Source organism: Phyllobates terribilis, unplaced genomic scaffold (genome assembly GCF_046119375.1).
Source record: "Phyllobates terribilis strain yellow unplaced genomic scaffold, ASM4611937v1 Scaffold_3__8_contigs__length_932513732, whole genome shotgun sequence".
In the NCBI taxonomy this organism is placed as follows: domain Eukaryota; kingdom Metazoa; phylum Chordata; class Amphibia; order Anura; family Dendrobatidae; genus Phyllobates; species Phyllobates terribilis.
The window spans coordinates 724681977-724708299 of NW_027362763.1; the positions used below are offsets into that span (position 1 = coordinate 724681977).

Below are 26323 nucleotides of genomic sequence, written 5' to 3' on the forward strand. Positions count from 1 at the left end.
ATGGTATGGGTATACATTAGAGATGAGCAAAAAGATTCGCACTACCCTAGTCTGGTGTCCACTTTGCTATGATGGAGTGGCGCAGAACTCAAATAGCCTCATGGGCATCTCTTGCAATCACTAAACCCCCAAACTAATGTCATCTGGGCCTAGGATGCCAGCATTCGTGTGCTGGTGAGGGGAAGTTCGGAGCCTGGAAATGGACTCTGGATCCAGGTAGTGGAATCTTTTTGCTCATCTTTAGTCCATATCTTTTTTTTTTTTTTTTTTCTGCATTGCAAAGAGTTGTGAACTAAGTACATTTCAATTCAAAGGTATCCCACACACACAAAAGAAGTACAGCAAGCTATATACTTTTATTTTTCCCATCACAACTATATGACCTAAATAAATGCTATTGACATTGTAAACTGAAGTTTTATCGATTGGCTTTTTTTCCCTGACAGATTGGAGCGTGCTGCTACGTGGAGTGCTCGGCGCTGACACAGAAAGGACTGAAAGCCGTCTTCGACGAGTCCATTATCGCTATTTTAACTCCAAAGAAGAACGCCATGAAGAAAAGAATAGGCTCGAGATGTATAAACTGCTGTCTGATCACGTGAGACGGGCGCTCTCCGCCTCCAGTACGAGTCCCCTGCACACGACAGCGGTACCACGGCTGCACAAAAGACAATTTATTGACCTGATTTACAGACATGTTGCTGACAGCAACACATCCAGGACATGATGGGTCACAAGCCTCCTGAAGGAAAGATGTGGTTTCTCATGGTCTCGTTCATAGTGACACTAGACATGTGCAGTGCGGTAACGGCGTCTGGTCTAGTTTTGCACAAACAGGAGCTCACGTCCTCGTCATCCTCCGGTTTTCACTATCTGCTTTTGTATGTGAGCCTTTTCCTGTTCCAATAAATCCAGAATGGAGCCAGTAGAAGACTGGAAACGTAGCCGAACATAGCACCTAGTGAGCAGGAGATCGGCCAAACCTGCGGGAAGAAAGTTGTTTTTTTGTTTTAGCACAAAGGTAGGAGCGCAGGTAAAACCAGTACCAGATCTATCCACTGACTAGTTTTCATTTTCAGTCACAGGTTTAAAAAGGGGTATTCCCATTTCCAAGATCCTATCCCAATATGTAGTAGGTGTAATAAAATTAGTAAATGCCTCCAGTTAGAAATGTAGTGTAGTTATTCTGATAACTTGCGTCATTTACCCCATGTGCAGGGCATTACAGTGGCTTAGGTATCCATGGTTATGACCACTCATATAGTGAGTTAGCTCTTAGTGGTTGAAACCATGGATACCCAAGCTACTGCAATGCCCTGCACATGGGGTAAGTGACATAGCAAATCTGAAGAACTATACTACCTTTCTAATTGGAGACATTTGCTAATATTATACCTACAACATATTGGGATAGGATCTTGGGGATGGGTATACCCCTTTAATGAAATATAACAAAGCATTAAGATTCCTAGGTTAGTTTTACCAGGATGAGTCCCCTATATGGGATGTTCTCTATAGCGATGGACATGATATTGCCTCTCATAAAGGGCCATTGGGTGGATAATAATGTATGATCTCTTCTACCAGGGGTGATGCAGACATATGACATTGGGATAGCTTGTTCTAGGCCCAACGGGAATGGGGGATATTTACTACAATTATACCCATTAGTACCTTATAAGGATAAACCATAGGCCACAATGAGCGATACTGCACTACATGTAACATATAAACTCAAGGACATATACATAAAGCGAACGTCCCTGTTGAACGTAAGAAATCCCATTGTCAAAAAAAGGTTTGTTTTTTTTAAAGTGTGTAATAATATTAGCAAATACCTCCAATTAGAAATGTAGTATAGTTCCATGGTTATGACCACTAGCATCTAGCTATCTGTCACTATTATCAGTATTCGTAACCATGGATACCTAAGCTACTGCAATGCCCTGCACATGGGGTAAGTGACATAGCGAATCAGAAGAACTATACTACGTTTCTAATTGGAGGTATTTGCAAATATTATACCTACTACATATTGGGATAGGATCTTTGAGAATGGGAATACCCCTTTAAGCCAGCATTAAATGAGCCACAAAACTAACCAAACACTATTTTTTGACTTTGACATGTCTATTACCCATGAACTAAAAAAATTCTGAACAATGTTTGTCTTGTAAATTGTATGGTTGTTCCTCTGTTATTCCTCCTACTAATGTATAACTAAATTGACATCAGGATGTTATCATTCCCTCTGGCAAAGGGACGTGTCCATACAATCTAAGGTAAGAGTCAGAGGGCCATATAACTGACAAGGATCACAACGCAATCCTCGGACTGACCGTCGGCTCTCACGGCCCGCGAGTGACAGCTGCATAGAAATACATGCTGTCTCACTAGGGTCGGGAGAGCAGACAGCCAGTCTGAGCATTGCGATCCTTGTCTGAGTTTTATGGCCGTCTGACTCTTCCTTAATTGTGATGACTGACTATAAATGCACATCCCCACCCCCAAAGGTGACTCCCAAATGACTATACATTAGGGGAATAATAAAGGATCTGCACATAGAGAGGCCCCAGCATTGTTATTTCATGGGGGATTACAATCATTTACTATACCTCTTGGTACACCTCTGCTTTCAGTTGTTAAAAATCCTCTTTTTACAACCCAATTACATCACCCACAGGTCACAGATACACTATCTGGGGTGCATGAAGGTTTACAGGAAAGCTTTCTGATCATCCCTGCAGAGCTGTAGTAGGAAGCCATATTATACAGCGATGACACAAGGGGCTTATATTCACCCCCCCCCCCCCGTTTACTAGAAGATAATGGCTCTTTATCCAGCACTTTTCTTAGATATATCCACAGCCGTAAGTCCAACCGTAATCAAGGATTGTCTCATCAGAGATATAGCTGGTATATTATATTTCCGATCATCGGGTCCTTTTTTCCTGAATTGGGGTCAATGAACTGATCCTATAACAGTTGTGGCCTTTCATATAACCTGTCCCCCACCACAGATCTAAAGTACATAACACTGACATATGGACAGACAAGGAGCTGCGGGGGTCCAGTGAATGGGGGCAAATGGTTTCTCCACTCAGTTAGGAAGTCAACCTAGCTGTAGATTTGTACAGATTCGCAAAAAAAAAATCACTAACCTTTCTCCCCTTGCACAGCTTCCTTGACTGGTCTGCACAGGGTTCTATTGGGCGGCTAAAGTGATCAGATTAGATGAGACCTTGCACAAAGTTGTGGAAGGAGAGTACAGTGTCTCAGGATCTCTGCTCTTATCCGCAGGTAAATCCTCACAAATGTTAATGCTAGGATGTGCCATCACTTTATGATGTGTGGGGATCGTGATACTGCAGTCCCCCTTACAATCCTTCCCAGCACAGCAGTGCCTCAGCCATCAACATCCATGTGACTGGGCCCAGCTGCAGGTCCCTGGACTATCTGACATTTTCCCTGTTCGTTCTCAGGATCAGACCCTTACCACTCCTAAAGAAGTGGCATATGATATGAATTACTTAAATACCCCCCTCCATCCCTTTAAAAGGGTTTAGAAATAGAAAAACCATAGTTGCTTTGTTGGAAACAGCACCACCACTGACCATAGGTCATGTCTGGCATTGCAACTCCTCTCCATTGAAGTGAATAGGGCAGAGCTGCAATACCACACACAGACCATGGTGTGGTTTCCAAAATAAAGCAACCATATTTTTCTAATAGTGGAGAACACTACGCCTATCCCTTTTTTTTTTTTGTGTGTAAAATTTCAGACTTAAATGGGGTATTCCCATCTCCAAGATCCTCTCCCAATATAGGTATAATATTAGCAAATACCTCCAATTAGAAATGCAGCATAGTTCTTCAAATTCGCTGTCTCTTACACCATGTGCAGGGCATTGCAGAAGCTTAGGTATCCATGGTTACGACCACTCATGTAGCGACAGTTTGTGAATTAGACCGCTCTTAATGGTCGTAGCCATGGCTACCTAAGCTACTGCAATGCCCTGCACATGGGGTAACTGAAGTAACGAATCTGAAGAACTATGCTACATTTCTAATTGGAGGCATTTGCCAATATTATTATCATTACACTGGGATGGGAATACCCCTTTTAATGAACATGAAATAATATAAATCCCATATATCTGACACAGAATACAATGAACGTCTACATCTTGATTTATATCCAAAGCCTAAGTGTATGGTAGTAATAGAGAACGTGGCGGTTTTATAGGAGACTTCTCTACGATCTCGTGTGGCTTTTGTAGAGCTGACTTTATTTTAGATTGCTGCATGTTGTATATTTTACATTAAACCTATACATAGATAGTGTCTAGGTCTTTTCTATTAGTCTATGACCATCTACAAGGCACTGTTTTGTTTTGTTTTTTTATTGCTTTTTTTTTTTTCTTTTTACATTGAAGCGGTACAGGATGATGGGATTATTTAAGGACTTAAGTATGAGACATATAAGGACTGGGAGAAAAGGTCTTGCTATTTTTTACATTGAAGGCTCTATTAAGCCGCACTTGTCTATAAGGAAACGGCATTGCCTAGAGCCCGAGGTATTGTCCATGTCTTGTGAAAATGCCCATCACTTCTTCACTCGCAGGCAAGCTTGGAAAACAAAAAAACCCCAAAACTTTAATGCGAGCCTCTGCACAACTTGATCACGCCGATGTGCCTCAGTCTTTCTTTGGAGCAACTATCTGTGATGAGCGGAGTTCATTTCTCATTGCCTAATAAATCCATGCAGTGTTTACTACCTGAGTCTCTGTGTGATCACTGTCTTTCTAGTAAAAGATGGAGGCCGTCTGCGCACAATACATAACCAAGACACCGGTACAGAGCGCTTAGGTCTCATTCACATGACTCTTCTGAGAAGTATCCCGTCCCAGTTGCATACGATTGAAATATGAAATTAATTCCCAATTCATCCCCAGGATAGGCAATCACTTTATAAATCGGTGAGGGTCCGCAGAATTGCCTGCTGATTATTAGGCGCAAAAGGGCAGTAGCACCGCTTCAATTTTGTTTTTCCCTTGCACAATGCCACCGCAGCATCTGGCTGTGCAGGTAACAGCAACAGGTCATAGTACCTTGAATAGAGCCGTGCTATCAACGGTAAAGTGGCTGCAATGTTGAATTGACCGTGCAGCCCCTCTTCTCTTATTATGGCCTCGTTCAGACATCTGTGCAAATTGATCTGAGATCAGACTGCAATGCACGGACTGGCCGAGACTCTCCCGACCCGAACGTCACAGCCTCGTAGAAATACAAGAAGCTGTTACGGTCGGGTTGGAAAATTCCCGGGCAGTTTGGACATTGCTCGGACTGATTTGCACAGAGGTCTGCAATAACCCCATCAGGATCCTAAAAATCATTCTTTGATAGCACAGCCCTTTAGGAAATGGGAAAAGCTGCTAAAACAATTTTTCCCACTTTAAACAATCTGATGACCACACTGTGTCCACCTGCTGGGACCTTCAGTGATCAGATGTGAGAAAACTGGCAGAAAGTGTTTAGTTTACCTGAAGGCGCCACCACAGGAGACTTCTAGCATTACACGGTTCACATTCATATCATTAATATGTTTGTGTAATGCAGGGCAGGACGGGTCCTCCAGACAGAGCGACAGAATTTACTAATAAGGTATATGGAAAAGTACCCCCAGCTCCATCCTATCAGGATAAACCCCTGCGGTTCACTTATTGTAAGTATCTGCACCTACTAACACTTACATTCGTCAGTTGTAGCCATTTTTTTATTAGCAATCATGATATACAGGTGCATCTCACTAAATTAGATATTCTAACAGTTAATTTATTTCAGTTCTTCATTACAAAAAGTGAACCTCATATTATATAGAGTCATTACACACAGAGTGATCTATTTCAAGTGTTTATTTCTGTTAATGTTGATGATTATGGCTTACAGCCAATGAAAACACAAAAGTCATTATCTCTGTGAATTAGAATACTTTATAACAACCGCTTGAAAAATGTTTTTAAAATCTGAAATGTATGTTCAGTAAATGCCCTCAATACTTGGTCGGGGCTTGTTTTGCATCAATTACTGCATCAATGCGGCGTGGCATGGAGGCGATCAGCCTGTGGCACTGCTGAGGTGTTATGGAAGCCCAGGTTGCTTTGATAGCAGCCTTCAGCTCATCTGCATTGTTGGGTCTGGTGTCTCATCTTCCTCTTGACAATACCCCATAGATTCTCTATAATAGATTCTCTATGGGGTTAAGGTCAGGCGAGTTTGCTGCCATTCCAGCACAGTGATACTATTGTTTGTAAACCAGGTATTGGTACTTTTAGCAGTGTGGACAGGTGCCAAGTCCTGCTGGAGAATGACATTTCCATCTCCAAAAAGCTTGTCGACAGAGTGAAGCATGAAGTGCTCTAAAATCTCCTGGTAGACGGCTGCGCTGACTTTGGCCTTGATAAAACACAGTGGACCTCCACCAGCAGATGACATGGCTCCTCAAACCATCACTGATTGTGGAAACTTCACACTAGACCTCAAGCAGCTTGGATTGTGGCCTCTCCACTCTTTTTCCAGACTCTGGGACCTTGTGGAGTGTGTCAATGACTGCCTTCTGGACATCTGTCAAGTCAGCAGTCTTCCCCATGATTGTGGCGCCTACTGAAACAGACTCAATGGGCCTTTTTAAACGCTTAGGAATCCTTTGCAGGTGTTTTTTGTTAATTATTCTAATTTACTGAGATAATGATTTTTGTGTTTTCATTGGCTGTAAGCCATAATCATTAACAGAAATAAACACTTGAAATAGATCACTCTGTGTGTAATGACTCTATATAATATGAGTTTCACTTTTTGTATTGAAGAACTGAAATTAACTTTTTGATGATATTCTAATTTAGTGAGATGCACCTGTATATGTCATTTATAGGAATGGATTCACTCGACTCATCTGGAAATGCTATTTCATACAATTGGGAACATTTTATTTGTGCAGGACATATGAGGTCACTAATTTTATACCATATTACAAAAATAATTAGCCAGCTCTTCTGACCGTACCGGATGAGGTGGTAGAAAATAATAATATTCAACTATTAATGAAGGTTGTGACCAGTGGGAAGCCTGCCCATAAAAAAATAAGCCGTACCTAAAAGGGTATTCCTATCTCCAAGATCCTATCCTAATATGTAGTAGGTGTAATAATAATCATATTAGCAAATACCTCCACTTAGAAATGTAGTATAGTTCTTCTGATTCACAATGTTGCTTACCGCTTGTGCAGGGCATTGCAGTAGTTTAGGTACGCATGGTTACGACTAATGTCTAGCGAGTATGTTCTGTTAACCCTTTCGGCGAGTATGCTCGGGCCGAGCTCAGAGTAGTTACAGCTCCTCGGTGTTCTGTTTAAATCACTCCCGTGTGCATGATTTGCGACTGTTTGACAGCTTTAATACATGTGAGGAATGATTGTTTCTTTTGCATTTCTCACATGTAATAAAGCTGTCACAGTTGCAAATCATGCACACGGGAGTGATTTAAACAGAACACCGAGCAGCTGTAAATACTCTGAGCTCGGCTTGATCATACTCGGCGAAAGGGTTAACAGAACATACTCGCTCAACACTAGTTACGACCACTAACAGTTGTCACTATGTGAGTGGTCGTAACCATGGATACCTAAGCTACTGCAATGCCCTGCACATGGGGTAAGCGACATAGCGAGTCAGAAGAACTATACTACATTTCTAATTAGAGGTAATTGCTAATATTATTATTACACCTACATATTGTGATTGGATCTTGGAGATGGGGATACCTTTTTAAGGCCATATTTACACTAGGAGTTTTTTATGCTTTTGTATGCAAATTTTCAGCTGCGTTTTACATTACCAGCAAAGTGTATGAGATTTCAGAAATCTCATGCACACACATTGGTTTTTGTGTCCTCAGTATTTTGTGCTTTGCATGTTTTTTTGCATAATAGAGCATGTCACTTCTTTCAGCGTTTTTCACCCCCTGAAAGTAATTGGCAGTGACAAAAACGCTGTAAAAACGCAGGTATCAGGTTTTTTTGTGCCAAAACCTGATGAAGTTGAATAGGTAATTTTTCTTCCACTGAACTTTATCAGCATGCATAAAGAGACAAATGGACAGCGAAAAAAAACAAAACAAACAAAACCTGCTTTTTGGAGGCAGAAACTTTACTGCAAAGAGATCAGGTTTTGCTGCAGAAAAAAAAAAAAAACATGCCTGGTGTGAACATAGCCTAAGTCTCCGTCGGACCGTAAGTGATGACAACGGGTTCGAGGCATCATCACTTCCAGTCAGGGCAGATTCCAGTGGTAAGTATGGCATTTTTTTTCTTTACAGGGATAGCTTCCCACTTGTAAGTTTGATCCACAGTAAAAAAAACCCTTTCAGAGCAGCTTCACTGTAATTATGTTGTAAATTGCCTTTTCTGATGCAGAACGCTGGAGGAGATGTTACATCCATGTAACAGCGCTCGCCTCCTGGGCCTCTTCTCGTACACTGTACACAGCTCTGATCCGCTGGCAGCACATCTGTGAGGGTTGTGCTCCATACAATGTACACCAAGGGGCAGCAGCTCTTACAATGTGCCACGTATCAGTGATGAACTAACCTGCCAAGGCCGATCCCAGTCTAGTGGTAAAGGAAATGCTCCCAGCCAGGCTCCGATTATACTGCAGATCGTGGTTAGCTGTAGGCTGTGGTCCCAGACAGACATTGCCCTAAAAATACATAGAAATAAAAAATAATAGAAATAATCTAACATGCACAATTAAAGTTGGTGCAAGTCGATTCACAGGACCCGGTCTATTGGCCATATCAGTAATCTGTAGCCGCTGGATGGGAGCTGTGAGAACCGCCTCGTATCGTTTGATTATCCGGCCTGGCACAATGTCACATGTCTGTCACACCGCGGCCACAGATGACCGATGTGACTGATGGACCGGATCCTGCAAAACGATTCGCATCCACTCTATACATAATGCACATATCAATTCTGTAACAGATTTCTGACCAACAAAACTTCCTAAGACATTGGTGGTATTATGGCTTGTTTTTTTTTTTACATTATGACTTGTAGTTTTCATTGTTGTCATTTTGATGTGCACAGAACATTTGTATTCCATTTTTTGGGAGATGATGAACAGCTATTTTTTATGGCACTTTAAAAAATTACAATGCTGGATGAATAAAATGGTTTTATTTGTGACAATATTATTTGTTTTTTTAAATAACAAAACACTGTACTGGATTTTTTTCAGCCCTACAATGGAGCTTAAAGGGGTATTTACATCTTCAAGATTCTATCCCAATATGTAGTAGTAATAATATTAACAAATACCTCCAATTAGAAATGTAGTATAGTTCTTCTGATTTGCTATGTTGCTTTCCCCAAGTGCAGGGCATTGCAGTAGCTTAGGTATCCATGGCTACCACCACTAACCTCTAACTACCTCACTATATGAGTGGTCGTAACATTGGATACTTAAGATACTGCAATGCCCTGCACATGGGGTAAATGACATAGCTTATCAGAAGAACTATACTACATTTCTAATATTATGATTATTACACCTACTACATATCGGTATAGGATCTTGGAGATGGGAATACCCCTTTAACCCTTTCTTTTGACTTCTTAGATAGTACACTGTAATACTTCTGTATTGTCATTGCATCCGAAAAGATCTTGCCTTGGTACATTGTAGACTGGGATCTATGTTGTAGCAGGGTGTCTGATGCAAGTGCAGCGGGCTACAGCTAGATCGCGCTTTCCCCACACTGTAATTGCAAAGAATGGTGTGATACCTACCAGCTCCCTGCTCTGTGCTAATACAATGCTGTGTAAGAGGGGGATAAATGTATACAATCATATATTATATGAAATATCAGGATAGGTCTTACCCATCTTTACTGAAAACCCTGATCCAAGCATGGAAGTTTGGTCCTAGTATGCAGAGACAGCGAGATGTGGTGAAAGACGAGAGCAGGACGGCAAACAAAAAGGTTTCTCCCACTGATCTGTATAGAAAGCAAAGAAAGAATAAAATATGTTGTAGTTAAAATCTATATATCCAATACAGATAGAAAACAGGGATCTGGTACTGCCCACAGTTCACCCTATTAACAGCAAGTCAGTAGCCATCTGCGACACCGTGCACTAGATTGATAGAAAAGTCGTTTCGAGTGATCATGCTTCCTCTGGGCCATCAGATGAAGCGTTTTCTCCACGCGAAACGGCTGCTAGTCAAGTTTGTTTCAACATTATAATCTACAACAGACAAAAAAATTATTTTTATGTGTATTTTTCAGCATGAAAAATCCATGTAAAATAAAAAAAAAAAAGTGTGTGAAAATACCCTTAGGACATGTGCACACAACGTCTGTAAAATGCCGGCAGAGCTGCCAAGGTTTTCCTAGGTGAAACAGCTTCAGGAAAGAACTTGCGGTCTCTTTCCTGAAGCTGTTTTCATGTTTTTTTTTTTTGCTTTTGCAGAGGCTCCACCACCGACATCTTTTCTTTTTCTATAGTTTAAACTATAACTAGAAGGCAGCTTCTGCTAGAAAGACACGCTACTTTGCACGGCTTCACCCTCTCCGAACCCTGAGGCGGTTAGAAAAAAGTTAACAAAAGACTGAACACGTACACGGTTTCCAGTTGGAATCCGCCTGAAATAAAAAGTTGTGTGCACAGTTTTTTTTTTTCCTGGATTTTGGATCAGATTCCGCTCCAAAATCCACATCAAAAATCAATTCTTTCTATTCATTACAATGAGAAATCACTCCTATAGTGCTCATGGTGCTGTTTTTTTTCAGCATGCAAAAAAAGCAACATGTCAGTTCTTGTGGCATTTTTGCTTATTTAAAAGAAAAAAAAAAATGCTCCAAATTTCACTGCTGAATATAAACAGAAAACAAAAAGTGTCAAAATCTGCACCCAAAAAAAATAAAAAATTGTCTGAAAAATTCAAGTCAAAGAACCCAGTGTGAACATACCCTTAGGGCTTCGGTGTTGTAATTAATAACCATGAAGATACGATCCACGCTGTATACATAGAATTTCAATGGCTTGGACATTGTATAATTTCGTCAGTCCTCCCGTAAGACATAAAACATACTTACTCTACAAGAGGCGCGCCGTACAAGACTATAATCCCATGGAACAGCAGGCAGGAGACAGAGAAGTACAGGCAGGATCTGTACAGTTTATTAATCTGAAAGAAATAGAAAAGAATTAAAAATCGGTTCTGAAATAGTACAAAGGCAATGGAGGTTGGTTGGGCTCTCCATTTGGAATGCTGAAATTAGAACACGGGGCATTAAGCCCCAGTCTCACATAACGAGATCGCTAGCGAGATCGCTGCTGAGTCACGGTTTTGGTGACGCAACAGCGACCTCACCAGCGATGTCGCTATGTGTGACACTTTGCAGCGATCAGGCCCCTGCTGTGAGGTCGCTGATCGCTGCAAAGTGTCCTGGACCATTTTTTGGTCCTTGCCCTCCCGCTGGTCAGCACACATCGCTGTGTGTGACAAGCGATCAGGCTGGTAACCATGATAAACAGCGGGTTACTAGGGGCACACGCGCACTTAGTAACCCGCTGTTTATCATGGTTACCACTCTGCTACGGTTAGCGGTAGCCTCCAGCTCACCATAGCAGAGTGGTAACCATGATAAACAGCGGGTTACTAAGTGCGCGTGTGCCTCTAGTAACCCGCTGTTTATCATGGTTACCAACCTGCTCCTGCTTTAGCAGCAGGCTGGTAACCAGGAGCAGGACATCGTGGAAAGATTCTTTCCACGATGTCGCTACTCCCCTGATCGCTGGTGAGCCTGCCTGTTTGACAGCTCACCAGCGATCACTTAGCGACGCACCAGCGATACCAGCCAGGTCACATCGTTGTCGGGATCGCTGGTGCGTCGTTATGTGATACGGTACCATTAGTTTCTCTTTTCAAGATTTTCCATAGATTGAGTCTGATATTACAACTCCTTCCCAATATGCTGCAATACCATTCACAGCCAAAAGGGGTGCTGTTGCTAGAAGAAAAAAAATACATACACCTTTGTTTCTAATCTCAGACAACCCCTTTAGAGATAAAACTTTAATACCTTGTGTGTTAATGAGCTTCTTTTGGTTGAAGGATTTGGTTTCAGGGTCAGTAGTAATAAAACATTGACAGTAATGACACAAACGGAGCAGATGCAAAGCCAAGTGAGGTGCGTTCCCAAAAGTGAGAATTCATCTAGGAGGAGTGGCGGGACACAAAGAGAGAGGAGAACGGCCAATCCACACAGGACGTGTCCTACTGAGAGTCTCCTGATCTCCGTTTCATCCATGATCCTACAGTAAAAAAATAAAAATAAATAAAATTTTATATATATACAGTACAGACCAAAAGTTTGGACACACCTTCTCATTTAAAGATTTTTCTGTATTTTCATGACTTTGAAAATTGTACATTCACACTGAAGGCATCAAAACTATGAATTAACACATGTGGAATTATATACTGAGCATAAAAGTGTGAAACAACTGAAAATATGTCTTATATTCTAGGTTCTTCAAAGTAGCCACCTTTTGCTTTGATGACTGCTTTGCACACTCTTGGCATTCTTTTGATGAGCTTCAAGAGGTAGTCACCGGAAATGGTCTTCCAACAATCTTGAAGGAGTTCCCAGAGATGCTTAGCACTTGTTGGCCCTTTTGCCTTCACTCTGCGGTCCAGCTCACCCCAAACCATCTCGATTGGGTTCAGGTCTGGTGACTGTGGAGGCCAGGTCATTTGGCGTAGCACCCCATCACTCTCCTTCTTGGCCAAATAGCCCTAACACAGCCTGGAGGTGTGTTTGGGGTCATTGTCCTGTTGAAAAATAAATTATGGTCCAACTAAACGCAAACCGGATGAAATAGCATGCCGCTGCAAGATGCTGTGGTAGCCATGCTGGTTCAGTATGCCTTCAATTTTGAATAAATCCCCAACAGTGTCACCAGCCAAGCACCCCCACACCATCACACCTCCTCCTCCATGCTTCACGGTGGAAACCAGGCATGTAGAGTCTATCCGTTCACCTTTTTGCGTCGCACAAAGACACGGTGGTTGGAACCAAAGATCTCAAATTTGGACTCATCAGACAAAAGCACAGATTTCCACTGGTCTAATGTCCATTCCTTGTGTTCTTTAGCCCAAACAAGTCTCTTCTGCTTGTTGCCTGTCCTTAGCAGTGGTTTCCTAGCAGCTATTTTACCATGAATGCCTGCTGCACAAAGTCTCCTCTTAACAGTTGTTGAAGAGATGTGTCTGCTGCTAGAACTCTGTGTGGCATGGACCTGGTCTCTAATCTGAGATGCTGTTAACCTGTGATTTCTGAGGCTGGTGACTCGGATAAACTTATCCTCAGAAGCAGAGGTGACTCTTGGTCTTCCCTTCCTGGGGCGGTCCTCATGTGAGCCAGTTTCTTTGTAGCGCTTGATGGTTTATGCAACTGCACTTGGGGACACATTCAAAGTTTACCCAATTTTTCGGACTGACTGACCTTCATTTCTTAAAGTAATGATGGCCACTCGTTTTTCTTTACTTAGCTGTTTTTTTCTTGCCATAATACAAATTCTAACAGTCTATTCAGTAGGACTATCAGCTGTCTATCCACCTGACTTCTGCACAACACAACTGATGGTCCCAACCCCATTTATAAGGCAAGAAATCCCACTTATTAAACCTGACAGGGCACACCTGTGAAGTGAAAACCATTTCCGGTGACTACCTCTTGAAGCTCATCAAGAGAATGCCAAGAGTGTGCAAAGCAGTCATCAAAGCAAAAGGTGGCTACTTTGAAGAACCTAGAATATAAGACATATTTTCAGTTGTTTCACACTTTTTTGTTAAGTATATAATGCCACATGTGTTAATTCATAGTTTTGATGCCTTCAGTGTGAATGTACAATTTTCAAAGTCATGAAAATACAGAAAAATCTTTAAATGAGAAGGTGTGTCCAACCTTTTGGTCTGTACTGATATATATATATATATGGTAAAAAGGCAAACGACATTAAGGTCACAGATTTTACACAATTTGTAAAAATCACTTGGCCGTCTGGTGTGATTTTCCCCTGCACCGCAGATGTCATACATGCACTGGAAGGGGGCAGTGTCTGAGTCTTTACTGTACGAGCAGAGAGACTGTGTCCGCTACAATATGTTGTGATGGATGATTCACTAAACAAGTTAAAGGAGATTCTGTGACTCCTCAGCTGTGATTAGCAGCAGCCACATAAAAACTTATTTTTTAGGATAAGACAGGAACATAAAATACACATGGAAGCGGTAAATCCAATTTCCCAGGCAGCATAGAGCAGTAGTGGCCGTTTAGCGGGGTAAAAGGTCCCCGACAGGTTCCTTATAAAGAGTCATCCAATGTAACATATAGGACCCGATTCATTATTGCATGTACTCCTTTGTTTGTCTAGTTTTCGGTGCTTTTCGCAGATTTTCATTTGTACCTATTTTCTATTTGTACGCCTGTTTTTTTTTTTGTTGTTGTTTGTTTTTTATCTTAGCCATTGTGGGCAGGGTTTGGGACTTCCAGATGTTTTATGACTGATTCGCCAATTGTGATTTTTTTAAAAAAAAGTTGCTACATTTTTGGGGCAAATGTCCTCCAGTCACCCTTACTGGAGTGAGCTCACGTTTTTCCGAAATTTCTGTGCAAATTGCTACGAAGTAACAAAAAAAAAAGTTAAGAATAAATATAAAGATCATTTTTGGTTTTGCAAAAAATTCATGGGTCCGTGTGCACCATTTTGAAAAATTTGGTACAAAACAAAAATGCAAACCAATATCACAAAATAAAATAAACAAAAGTGATGAAAAGGATGAATCGCGGGCCATAGCGTCATCCCATGATATATGTCTCTGACCAGGCCGTGTGACAACCAATATGGCTTCTGTTACATCTTACGCATGCGTTGTCCTCATCCCGCCATGTTCTATCTGTATAAACACTGCACGGTCTGGGAGATTACGTTTCCGCGCCTCAAAGTATGGGTAACCACCCCTCTGCGCAGTCTGGGAAATTACCCCCTCCCCCCCGAACTGCACGGTCTGGGAGACGACGACGACGAGCATGTGCGGTCTGGGAGACGACGACGACGAGCATGCGCGGTCTGGGAGACGACGACGACGAGCAAGCGCGGTCAGGGAGACTACTACGATCATGCGCGGTCTGGGAGACGACGACGACGCGATGCACCATCTTGGTGACCACCCCTCCGCGCAGTCTGGGAGACCACCGTGCAGGTGGCCATATTGGCTTACTTCTATGTAACAGACATTACTAGGTGTAAGTACACAGTGTACACGCCTATACACTCGCACATTAGGTCTGAGGCTCAGTCTGTGCTACGTGCACGTCAGTGGCATCTATCACTGCCCTCAGAGGGCTCCGCCACACTGTATGAGGCAGTAGTACTATATACACAGCACAAGACCTGATGTATCCCCAGCTCACAGCTCGGCGCCAGACACCAGGGAAGGTCACCAGGACTGAGAGCAGCGCTCACCACTCACCTGCCGCTCACCACTCCTCCTCCCAACACCTGAGCTTGGATCCGCCCACAGCCAGCGAGGACGGGTAAGCCAATCCGAGCGAGAGCGCGGTAACACGTGATCCACCGGAAGTGGCGACACCGGAAGTGTCCTGTTGTTTACAGTTCTCCGCTGCCTGGAGAAGAGGGGAAGTCGGGCAAAGATGGTGTGCGACAAATGTAAGTGTCACCTGACAGATGGTTTGATGTGACCGGGCTCCTCCAGGGTCACTACGAACTACAACTCCCCGCATTCCTTATGACTCACAGTGAGTCAGATCATGTTGAGAGTTGTAGTGTTCATCATTTTCTCAGAAAAGAGATCTTTTTATACTGCAGTATTTGTGGCGTAGACTCCAGCATCGATGTGATCGTGGCCCTATGACAGCTCTGACGATCTGGGTCACATTCCCAGTTTTGGGTAATGTTCCCTTCTGTGTCGGAGGCGTCGTCACAAATTGTGGCACGTTTCATTGTGAAAATAACGCTAATCTACATCAGTGGGGTCAGCTGCCTCTTTTTTTATTAAATGAGTTGATTGGTCTCTGATGTCAGATGTCAGAGCACACGTGTCAAACACCGGCCTGTGGGCCAAATGTGGGGCCCATTTATTCTGTATGGAGGGCTATGTGGGGCCATTATTCTGTATGGAGGACTATGTGGGGCCCATTATTCTGTATGGAGGACTATGTGGGGCCCATTATTCTGTATGGAGGACTATGTGGGGCCATTATTCTGTATGGAGGACTATGTGGGGCCCATTATTCTGTATGGAGGACTATGTGGGGCCCATTTATTCTGTATGGAGGACTATGTGGGGCCCATTATTCTGGATGGAGGACTATGTGGGGCCCATTATTCTGGATGGAGGACTATGTGGGGCCCATTATTCTGGATGGAGGACTATGTGGGGCCCATTATTCTGGATGGAGGACTATGTGGGGCCCATTATTCTGGATGGAGGACTATGTGGGGCCCATTATTCTGGATGGAGGACTATGTGGGGCCCATTATTCTGGATGGAGGACTATGTGGGGCCCATTATTCTGGATGGAGGACTATGTGGGGCCCATTATTCTGGATGGAGGACTATGTGGGGCCCATTACGCTGTATACTGTTTGGCCTCCCTGGGTTAGAGGGAACCTGTCGCCTCTCCTGACATTTTAGTAAATACTTGTTCTCCTTCTAATAGAACGATTCTGAAGCTTCTTTTCTGAGAACTCCACATTGTTCTGCTCCTCTCTTACTCATTCGGGAAATTTGTACATACATGGGCAAATGGGTGGTCCGGGTATGGATGAAGGACCCTACACCGTCTTCATGTGCACTACATGTCTCTGATAGGAGGGGTAACGCCCAGTTGCCAATGGATTAATATATTTCTTGGAGGTGTAACAGAGTGTGGAGTCGGTAAGCCAAACCCCTGACTTCTCAGTTTCCCTGACTTCCGACTCCCAACTCCACAGCCCTGCTTCACTACTGAGCGTGGACATAAAGTGCAGCACAGATTCATCTCAACTAAAAGCAGAGACCCTTATATCAGGAACAGAACAGACATTTATAGGTCATTTCATAACTTTCCCAAATTCTTCTGAAAACATTTACAGCACATCTTGCATTGTACTACTGTACCCCATTTATTATATAGTTTCGGAGTCTGGCTATTTTAGGCCTCTTTCACATGTCCGTGTCTTCAGTACGCGTGGTGACAGTTTTCACACGTAGAGGCAGTCAAATGAATGGGTCTGCGCACACGTCAGTGTGTTTCCACGGACCGTTTCCACGACATACTGACATGACCATTTTTTTCACGCTGCACGGGTTGTAAAGCATCCACATAGATGACATCCGTGTGACACGTACCGGCGCCTGGGAATCAGCAGTACATTTAGTGCTGTTCCCAGACACCGGGTGCTGATGGCATCTGTCATCATTGTACCCTGCTGTCGCTGTGAACAGCACCAGCAGGGGACAATGTTGACAGTTGTATTGTGCCTCCGCTGTGTCCAGCAAGTTTAAAAATAAGACTAAAATAAAAAAACACTTATACTCGCCTGTCCAAAACACTGTCCCATCCTGTAATCCATCTGACCGACAATTCTGTATCAGCGTCTGCAGTGGCTTGATTCGACTGCAAATGCTGAGGAGCAGAGGAGAATGCCACTGCGCTGAGCTCACTGAGCGATGTCCTGTCACTCACTGAGCTCAGCGCAGGTCAGGTACCCGCTCGCTGCAGCGAGTCATTCTCCTCTGCTCCTCAGCGTGTGCGGTCGCATCAAGCCTCTGCAGACACTGATGCATAATTGCCGGTCAGATGGATTACGGCATGAGACAGTATATCGGACAGGAGAGTATGTGTTTTTTTATTTTTACAGTTGCTGGACACAGTGGGGGCAGAATACAACTGTCAACATTGTCCACTGCTGGTGCTGATTGCAGCGCAAGCAGGGGACAGATGAGAGATGCCTCCGTCACCTGGGAACAGCGCTGCCTATGCCGCTGATTCCCTGGCGCCGGTACGTTGATCCTGATGCGGCACATGGTTGCCACACAGGTGGACACTTATATCTCCTGTACTGTTTTTTCCAGTACCGGAAATATCAGGACGCTTGAAACAGACCTTATACTGACTCCGAATCCACCAAAATGTACATCAACTCTGACTCCACAGCCCTGGTAACAGAGGAGCAGCACTATGCAGTGTTGTGAGAACTGATGCTCCAGAATTGTTATATTACAGGGAATTAACTCTTTACTAAAGCCCCCATACACCTTATATACCTGTCAGACGATCATTGGTTTGACCGATCATTCATCTGGCAGCTGTCTCAGCTGTCTCTCCCAAACTCGGGAGCAAGCGGTCCTGTGTTCTGTGTGAGACATCTCTGTCGGTGGCTTACCTCGAGAACCAAAATCTCTGTAGTTTGAAATCAGACATGTTGGATCTTTATGTCTCCCGTCATCCTCTGTCAGGGGCCCCCATGCACATTAGACTGTCGGCCGAACCTGTCGATATTGGCAGTTTCGGACAACGTTAGTGTATGGGGGGCTGAACGCATGTCAGGAAATGTGAAATATCCTCTTTAATGAAGCTTTCTTTTGTTACTGATTTAACCTGATAACGACCAATTGGCGTAAATTTGCGGCTTACTTGGCTTTAGTCTCATTAGCCATGTGGGTGAAAAAAAAAGTTATGACTGTTGAAAAGTGGTGAAGCAGAAATGGTAAAAGAAAATAAAACGGTCTGGTTATTTCGCCCCTTTCAGGCCGCCTGCTCATTAAGGGGTTAATTAGGGAAAAATGATGATTAATGAGGACATGAATTTATAGTATTAAATATGACAATAAATAGAGTAACATTTCCATAATCTGCCATTGTGTGACTGAAAACCTGCCATCCTGTATGTACAGTGTGTACTGGAGCTCACACATAGTCATATCAATTGTCTGCCAGTACCTTGTTTCCTCACCCATTTTACTTAAATCCTCTGCATCATAACATATTGTGGACTTTTTATAACTGATTTCATCAAGACTGGCGACGTTCTTGTCAGTCTTACAGGAAACGTGCTGGAGTCGGAGGCGCCAGATTCATTAAGAGGAGCGTCTGACAAGTGATGTGCGCCTCCATCCACCTCACTGCAAATCTTACTCCAATCAGGTACCGGAGTAAGATTTCTGACTTAAGGTCTCTTACAGCTCGTCATGAATTGGACTGATTGTTCTTTCACCCGTTTCTCATGTTGGTGGTTATTATCACAATGATTTACTGATGTGATGTCTGTTTTACAGGTGAGAAGAAGCTGGGCACAGTAATCACCCCCGACACATGGAAGGCAGGGGCCAGGAATACCACTGGTAAATCACTTATGACATTTCATCTCACAGAGTGTCTTGTGTGTCCTTTTCTTACTTTGTGGACATTTTTTTTGTGTGTTTGAAGTGTGCCAACATCTAACAGTCTGAGAAATAGTAAGCGTAGGGAGTAGATGACACCTCTGCCACCATCTTCCCATCCTTTATAGTGTCTTGTCTGTTCTCTCCTTCAAGCAGGGATATTTCAGGGCGTCAGAGCTGCTCCTCTACCATTTATTTAATTTAGTTTCTTAAATGAAACCGGTCACCGGGATTTACCTCTATCAGGTCACTTGTTGACTAGATGGGCGCGGCCTTGCTCAATGCAAGTGAATTGAGCGAGGCCAAATGCTGCCGAAGTATGCAAATCGTATACCAGCAATCATATGACCACCCGCTCCCAGCACTGGAGAATCCTGACAGCACGCAGTGTGTGTGATGTGAGGATTCACCAGTCTGCAGACAGAGTTTCACTGCAGACTTGTAGACTAAGACCAGACAACCCCTTTAAACTCTGACTGTGAGTATTTAAAAATTAAGTTAAAAACGTCACTCCCCGCAGTCACCTGATTAGTCTAGGATCGCTGTCAATCAGTTCCACAGCGCAGACACTATGGGTCTCGGAAAATGGCGACTTTTTTTTTTTTGCCACTTAAATAAAATAAGAACCTATACATGTGTGGTGTCTACGAACTCGTAATGACCTGGAGAATCATAATAGCAAGTCAGTTTTAGCATTTATTGAATACAGTAAAAAAAGCAAACAATTGTAGAATTGCACTTTTCCAGTACACGACATGGTAAAACCAATGGTGCCATTCAAAAGTAAAACTCGTCTCGCAAAAAAAAAAAGCTATCACATGGCCATATTGACGGAAAAATAAAAAAGTTATGGCTCTGGGAAGAAGGGGAGCAAAAAAACGGAAAATCCTAAGGTTGCCAAGGGGTTAATGGTACCAGTGAACATAAATTCCCTTAAAAACTGATTTTATTATTTTGATTACAATACACCAACACTAAACCCTGTGTACAATTATTAAAAAAAGGTAGTTTTAAGAGACTAATCACAGCCAGGAAGGACCTATATATGACTCTAGTCTTCACCTACTGCTGTTCCTACCCACCGGCAGAGATTGGCACCCTAAGATACGAGAACTGTGCGCCCGCTCAACGGCGGCTTTCCCTAATGTCCCTGGTACAGTCCTATTTCTAATACAACCCTGCAGTAGAATGAAGACAGAAAAGGTATACAGGCATCATAGAAGTCTGTATCTGTGTTGTAATGAATTGACATAGTCCGATTCACACTTTTTGACATATGGTACCAGGACACCATAGCCATGTAGGTACACGATGATACTAAGACGTGCCTTGTTGACATTCATACTAGAACACTTTCCTTTAAGTTTCCCTCTCATTTTGAAAGCCTAAACATAGCATATGCTATTCTTTCCTGTAGCAGAAAAAAAAAGTAAAACCTGTAGGATAACTCTGGGATCTTTTCACATTTGTGCAGTCCTAACTCCAGTAGTAAAGGAGGATCAACTGTATGTGAAGTATTCTTCTTCTTTATAGGCATAGTGTACTGGTACATAGAAATCAGATATTGCTATATACCTGTACATTTCTTTACCTGCATATTGGGGGCAAAATAAAAGTCGGAGTTTGTTTTTGACATTTTTTAATGTACACTTTCTAAAAATGAATGTCACAAACCAGTAAATAACATGGACATATTTGGTGATTGGTAAATGGCAGAAATAATGGCGCAATTTTTTTTTTTATTTACAACTTTTTTTATAGGTAAAAAAATAAATAACACAGATGTAATAACACTTACATATGTATTTGGCAAAATGGTATTTAAAAAAAACGACAGGTCGTCCCTCTAAAGAAATAAACTTCAGAAAGCAAAGCTTTTGTAAAAATAAAAAAAAGTTATGGCTGTTACAGCTATGAATAAATGGAAAAAAAAAAATAGTCTGGACATCTGAGTACGTGCATCACAAAAATGTCATTCTGTATATTTTCTATATGCTTGTGTGTATGTGTGTGCTATGTATATCTGTGTAATGTGTAAATGCATGTAATGTGTTAGCAGGTGTATAATTTATATATGTCTGCCTAATATAAACCTGCATGTCAATGTGTATACGTTTTCCTATCTGTCCCTGGTACCCACTTACGCTGGTAGGTTAGTATGGAGGCTGAAAACAATAAGCGTGTATGCAAAATATCGCTCCCTCAGTTTTGCCTATGGTGTAATGCTCCATATTAAGACCTTATCAGGCTTCAGATACATAATGAATGTAGTCAGGATTTTTTGTGATTTCTTTGCTTTGTTTTTTTTTTTTTTTAAAGGACGTTTGAAAACTATAATTAATTTACTTTATCAATTAACTTGCAGAAAGCGGCGGCCGAAAACTGAATGAAAACAAAGCCCTGACATCAAAGAGGGCGAGGTTAGTGCCTGCGGAAGCGGTTACCATTGTGTCCATGTCCTCTCCCTATATTCTCCCGGGATACTGCGCTGTACTTGGTCGTTTGCTTTCTTGTTGTGTCTGGATGGCGGCTTACACATTGTTATATTATCTTGGCTCCTGATCTACAGATGTTGTTCTATGAGCTATTCTCATACCTGCAGCTCCCATACACTTTACCCACCATGCACTACAGTTATTTAGGGAAAAGTTGGACCTCACTCATTTTCAATTAATGCCGAACAACCAATTTTACTTTTATCATTTAATCATTTTAATTACAATCATTTTGTTACGGGAAAAGAAATTCAGAACTCGTGCAAAAATAGATTTGTCCTATGGCACCAAATGGACCACATTAACTATAATGGTGTCGCATTGGTCTCTGTTTGGGCGGATGTTATTTTAACAGAAAAAAATTGCCAGTTTGCTGCAATTTTTAGTTGCATTATAGTGCTAATACCAGTGATTGTCTGCAGTGGTCACACGGGGGAGCTGGGTACGTCATTGCTGCAGTCAGATTTATGGTTACTGAGTTGCGGCAGTGAAAATGTTGCATATCTTTTCACTATGCAGTGAGGAAGCTTTCCATCTGCAAAACCTCATTAAAGGGGTATTCCCATCTTCAAGATCGTATTCCAGTATTTAGTAGGTGTAATAATAGTAATATTAGCAAATACCTCCAATTAGAAATGAAGTATAGTTCTTCTGATTCGCTATGTCGCTTACCCCATGTGCCGGGCATTGCAGGACCTTAGGTATCTATGTTTAACAACCACTAGCAACCAGGGCTGTGAAGTTGGTAAGCCAAACCTCCGACTCCTCAATTTCCCTGACTCCAACTCCACAGCACTGGTCACTACTGAGCGGGTACATAAAGTGAAGCACAGATTCCTCTCCACTAAAAGCTCAGATCTTTGGATCAGGAACAGAACAGACATTTATAGGACATTTCATAACTTTCCAAATTCTTATGAAAACATTTACAGCACATCCTGCATTGTACTACTGTACCCAATTTATTATATATTTTAGGAGTCTGTCCATTTTATACCGACTCCAACTCCACCAAAATGGATACCGGCTCCATGACTCCGACTCCACAGCCCTCCTAGGAACTAATTAATTGTTACTAGGTGAGTGGTCGTAACTATAGATATCTAAGCTATTGCAATGCCCTGCACATGGGGTATGTGACATAGCGAATCTGAAGAACTATGCTACATTTCTAATTGGAGGTATTTGCTTATTGTTATTACACCCACTGCATATTGGAATAGGATCTTGGAGATGGGAATGCCACTTTAACCCCTTAATGACCTGTGACATACATTTTCGTTACAGGTCGCCATGGGGCGATGTATCGCAGGACGGCGCGGTGTTCAGGGAAGATCATACTGAGATGTGACCATGGTAACACAAAATAATTCATCTTCCAGGAAAGGTTACGGCCATTTCCAGCCTACAGAATAGGACAATCCTTCCTCCCTCCATTCATTTACATGAAATTAGCACTATTTAGAGATCGAGCAGGAACAAGAAATGTCATATCTGTCACCAACAATTAAAGGGGTTGTCTGACAATGTTTTGTTCCCAAAATGCAAGGATTGTTATATGGTGGTAACATTTTTACTGGCCGTAACCCTTCGATCGCCCCAGCGCAGGTGCGATGATATTTCAGACCACTGCAGACAATCACGTGCCCCAGCAGTCAGGTGACTGAAGAATGGGACATGGTTGATTCCCGTCCCTGCAGAGACCACTGGAGGGACCTGCGCTGGTGTTATACCTGTTGAGCATGTATTCTCTTTTATGTTATAACATTTTCTGCATTTTTTAATTTTTATGTAAGCTGGAAAAACCCTTTAATATTCCAGTCACTCTCCTTGGAGTTTGGCAGGAAGATTTCAGCTGATTGTTTTTACAACCCAAAATACCAGATTCACTGAGGAAGGGGGGGGGGGGTTGTATAGAAATCACTTAAAATAGTAAAAAAAAAAGCGTTAATCTATTTTCTTCCTACTACTGTGGACCACAGTTCTCTAATGTGTTGCACAGGCGGAGCACGAAGGATGGTTTAGCTTCACATTCACACATTCAGTATTTGGTCAGTATTTTACATCAGTATTTGTCAGCCAAAACCCGGAGTGGGTGATAAATACAGAAGTGGTGACGTGTTTCTATTATACTTTTCCTCTGATTGTTCCACCCCTGGTTTTGTCTACAAATACTGATGTAAAATACTGACCAAATACTGAACGTGCGAACGTGGCCTTAGGTGTTGTGTCCTACTTTAAAAGTTCTCATTTATGGGCCCAGGATGGTGGAAGACATAAAAAGAAGACCCTGGATCTTTAAGTTTTAAAGTAGTGGATGATCCTTTCAACTTTCCATAAAGTTTCTTTTCCTTTGCTATTCTTCTTGAAAATAAATTGTCAATTGGGTGTAACCATTTTCCAGGTCAGTGTATCATGTCTCGTAAAAATCGGATGTTATACTGTGGCTCCGTATGAAATGCAATTTATTTATTTTTTTTGCACCCATAGACTTGAATCGCTGAGTCTTATCTGATTTACTAGTACATGCTGCAGTCTTATGATCCTGCAGACAAAACCTTTCCATCTCTCCCATGTTGTTTGCCAATATATTTGTGATTAGTGTTTAAATCTTTTAAATCTTCATTCACACACACCAATCAAAAAAAAAAATATATATATATATATTATATATGTATATGTGTATGTATGTAATCATTTTTTTATTTCTGTCTTAGGTTTGACCCATATGGAAAAAATCGATTTGCGATCTGTCGTATCTGCAAAAGTTCTGTTCACCAGCCAGGATCACACTATTGCCAAGGATGTGCCTATAAGAAGGGTAAGCAATGGAAAACAAAACCGTAAAGCTGCAGAAGAATAATTCCAAGGATGCAGCAGCTGAAATCCCTGGCGATGAGCTGCGGCCATTAGTCACCACTGCTGGGAACATTTAGTATTTTATGACGTCCCTTCAAATAATAGGCATTTACCTGTAAAACAACCTGCGTTCCTTATTCATATCTGTGCTTGGGGTTCAGCTGCTGCAGGGCTGTCACTGACAGGGGCTGTGACCCAGCTTTTCTGAGAACCAGAATGGCCTATCTGCTCCTTTGCTCATTTATAAATGAGAAAGGGATATATTACATTTACCAGTTAGAAGTCTGGGAAAGCGGGGTGGCAGTAAGGCAGTGCCACTACATGGCAGATGTTTTCCATCTCTGATTTTGCTACGGATTTCACTTAATGCATTTTACGGCTTTTACGTTTGTTTTTGTACACATTTTTCTGCTACATGTGTATGTGGGTGTGAAAACCCTACTGGAACGAAATCCGTGCCGCACATCTGCAGCAATTCTGTCATGTCTGAATGTGCTCTGAGATCTTGATTGATTGCAGAGATTTTCTAGTAAACCTTTATGAGAAAAGTCTGGGGTCAGTATGCAAATTCTTGTTACTAGAGCTTCATAGGAGGAGATAGGGGGTCCCCAATTCAAGACACCCCTCTTTTTTGCTTAAAGAGCATATCTTGTTCTATAAGGCCCAACGCTTGCATCTATCAATTCTTGTAATGCTTCGTTTCCCCTGTGGTGGCGCTGCAGGAGACCTGGACTCTTACTGCTGGATTCTTCTTCAGGTTGCAGCTGATTTCTGGGAGTCTCCATCTTGTGATCGTAATGGAGGACCATTGTAATAAAAAGGGATTGTCCATAGAGTACGATCCTTTTAACCCCTTATCCACATCCGCAATACATTTCCGGCTGGTCTGCGCACTTACCGTTTGTGATATACCGCTGGCACTCGACTGACTGTTGCACTTGGAGCTCGCACTGACTGCAATGGTTGTGCCTCTTAGATTAATACAATAGATTGTAATACGTGACCAGCCGGTCGCAGGTTCTATTTACCTTAGAGCCAGGGGTGGGGAACCTCAGGCCCACGGGCTGTTTACGGCCTTCGGTAACCTTTTATTCAGCCCCCGGCAGCTGTGTTTTGATGGCTGCTAGCCCATTCATCTCATCTTGCCCTGTGCGCACGCAGTGTTCACTACTGAACCCTGACGCGCGTGCAGTGAAAAATTACATCCTGACCCCAGTGCCAGCGTCAGGACATACTTTGGGGGCAGAGTTAGCGCCTGATTAGTACGGCCCCTGAAGGGTGGTATAAATAGCCAAATGGCTCTTGGCAAAAAAAAAAAATGATTCCCCACCCCTGCCTTCAGGGATTAATAAAATATATATATATAGAACACCCAAAAATATATTGCTGCACCTCCAAGGGGCTAACACACTGTATAAATCAACGTAAGGTGATGGCAACATCTTCACTCCTTCA

General features: G+C 42.4%; 3 protein-coding genes across 4 annotated transcripts in view; 2 read left to right on the plus strand and 1 right to left on the minus strand.

Annotated features, from left to right (window-relative positions):
• The window catches only part of RHOQ (ras homolog family member Q), a 43487-nt gene extending 39748 nt beyond the window's left edge, over positions 1 to 3739 (plus strand). The window contains exon 5 of the mRNA XM_073672061.1: positions 447 to 3739. Coding sequence (XP_073528162.1) covers positions 447 to 602 — 156 coding nt within the window. The 3' untranslated portion in view covers positions 603 to 3739. The remainder of the gene's footprint in view (positions 1 to 446) is intronic.
• Positions 660 to 15750, minus strand: PIGF (phosphatidylinositol glycan anchor biosynthesis class F). 2 transcript variants are annotated; one of them, XM_073672059.1, is made up of 6 exons: positions 15600 to 15750; positions 12145 to 12376; positions 11155 to 11246; positions 9937 to 10053; positions 8645 to 8753; positions 660 to 983 (listed from the first exon to the last, which is right to left on the minus strand). In XM_073672059.1, the coding sequence occupies exons 2-6, from the start codon at positions 12370 to 12372 to the stop codon at positions 870 to 872; spliced, it is 660 nt and encodes a 219-aa protein (XP_073528160.1). In that variant the 5' UTR covers positions 12373 to 12376; positions 15600 to 15750; the 3' UTR covers positions 660 to 869. The 2 variants fall into 2 exon arrangements, with proteins under 2 accessions (XP_073528160.1, XP_073528161.1); XM_073672060.1 differs by having other exon boundaries at positions 15521 to 15637.
• On the plus strand, positions 15668 to 24876 carry LOC141257492 (cysteine-rich PDZ-binding protein-like). The gene is made up of 4 exons (XM_073672063.1): positions 15668 to 15796; positions 19410 to 19475; positions 21880 to 21934; positions 24727 to 24876. Exons 1-4 carry the CDS (start codon positions 15781 to 15783, stop codon positions 24854 to 24856), a joined length of 267 nt encoding a protein of 88 aa, XP_073528164.1. The 5' UTR covers positions 15668 to 15780; the 3' UTR covers positions 24857 to 24876.
• The last annotated feature ends 1447 nt before the right edge of the window (positions 24877 to 26323 follow it).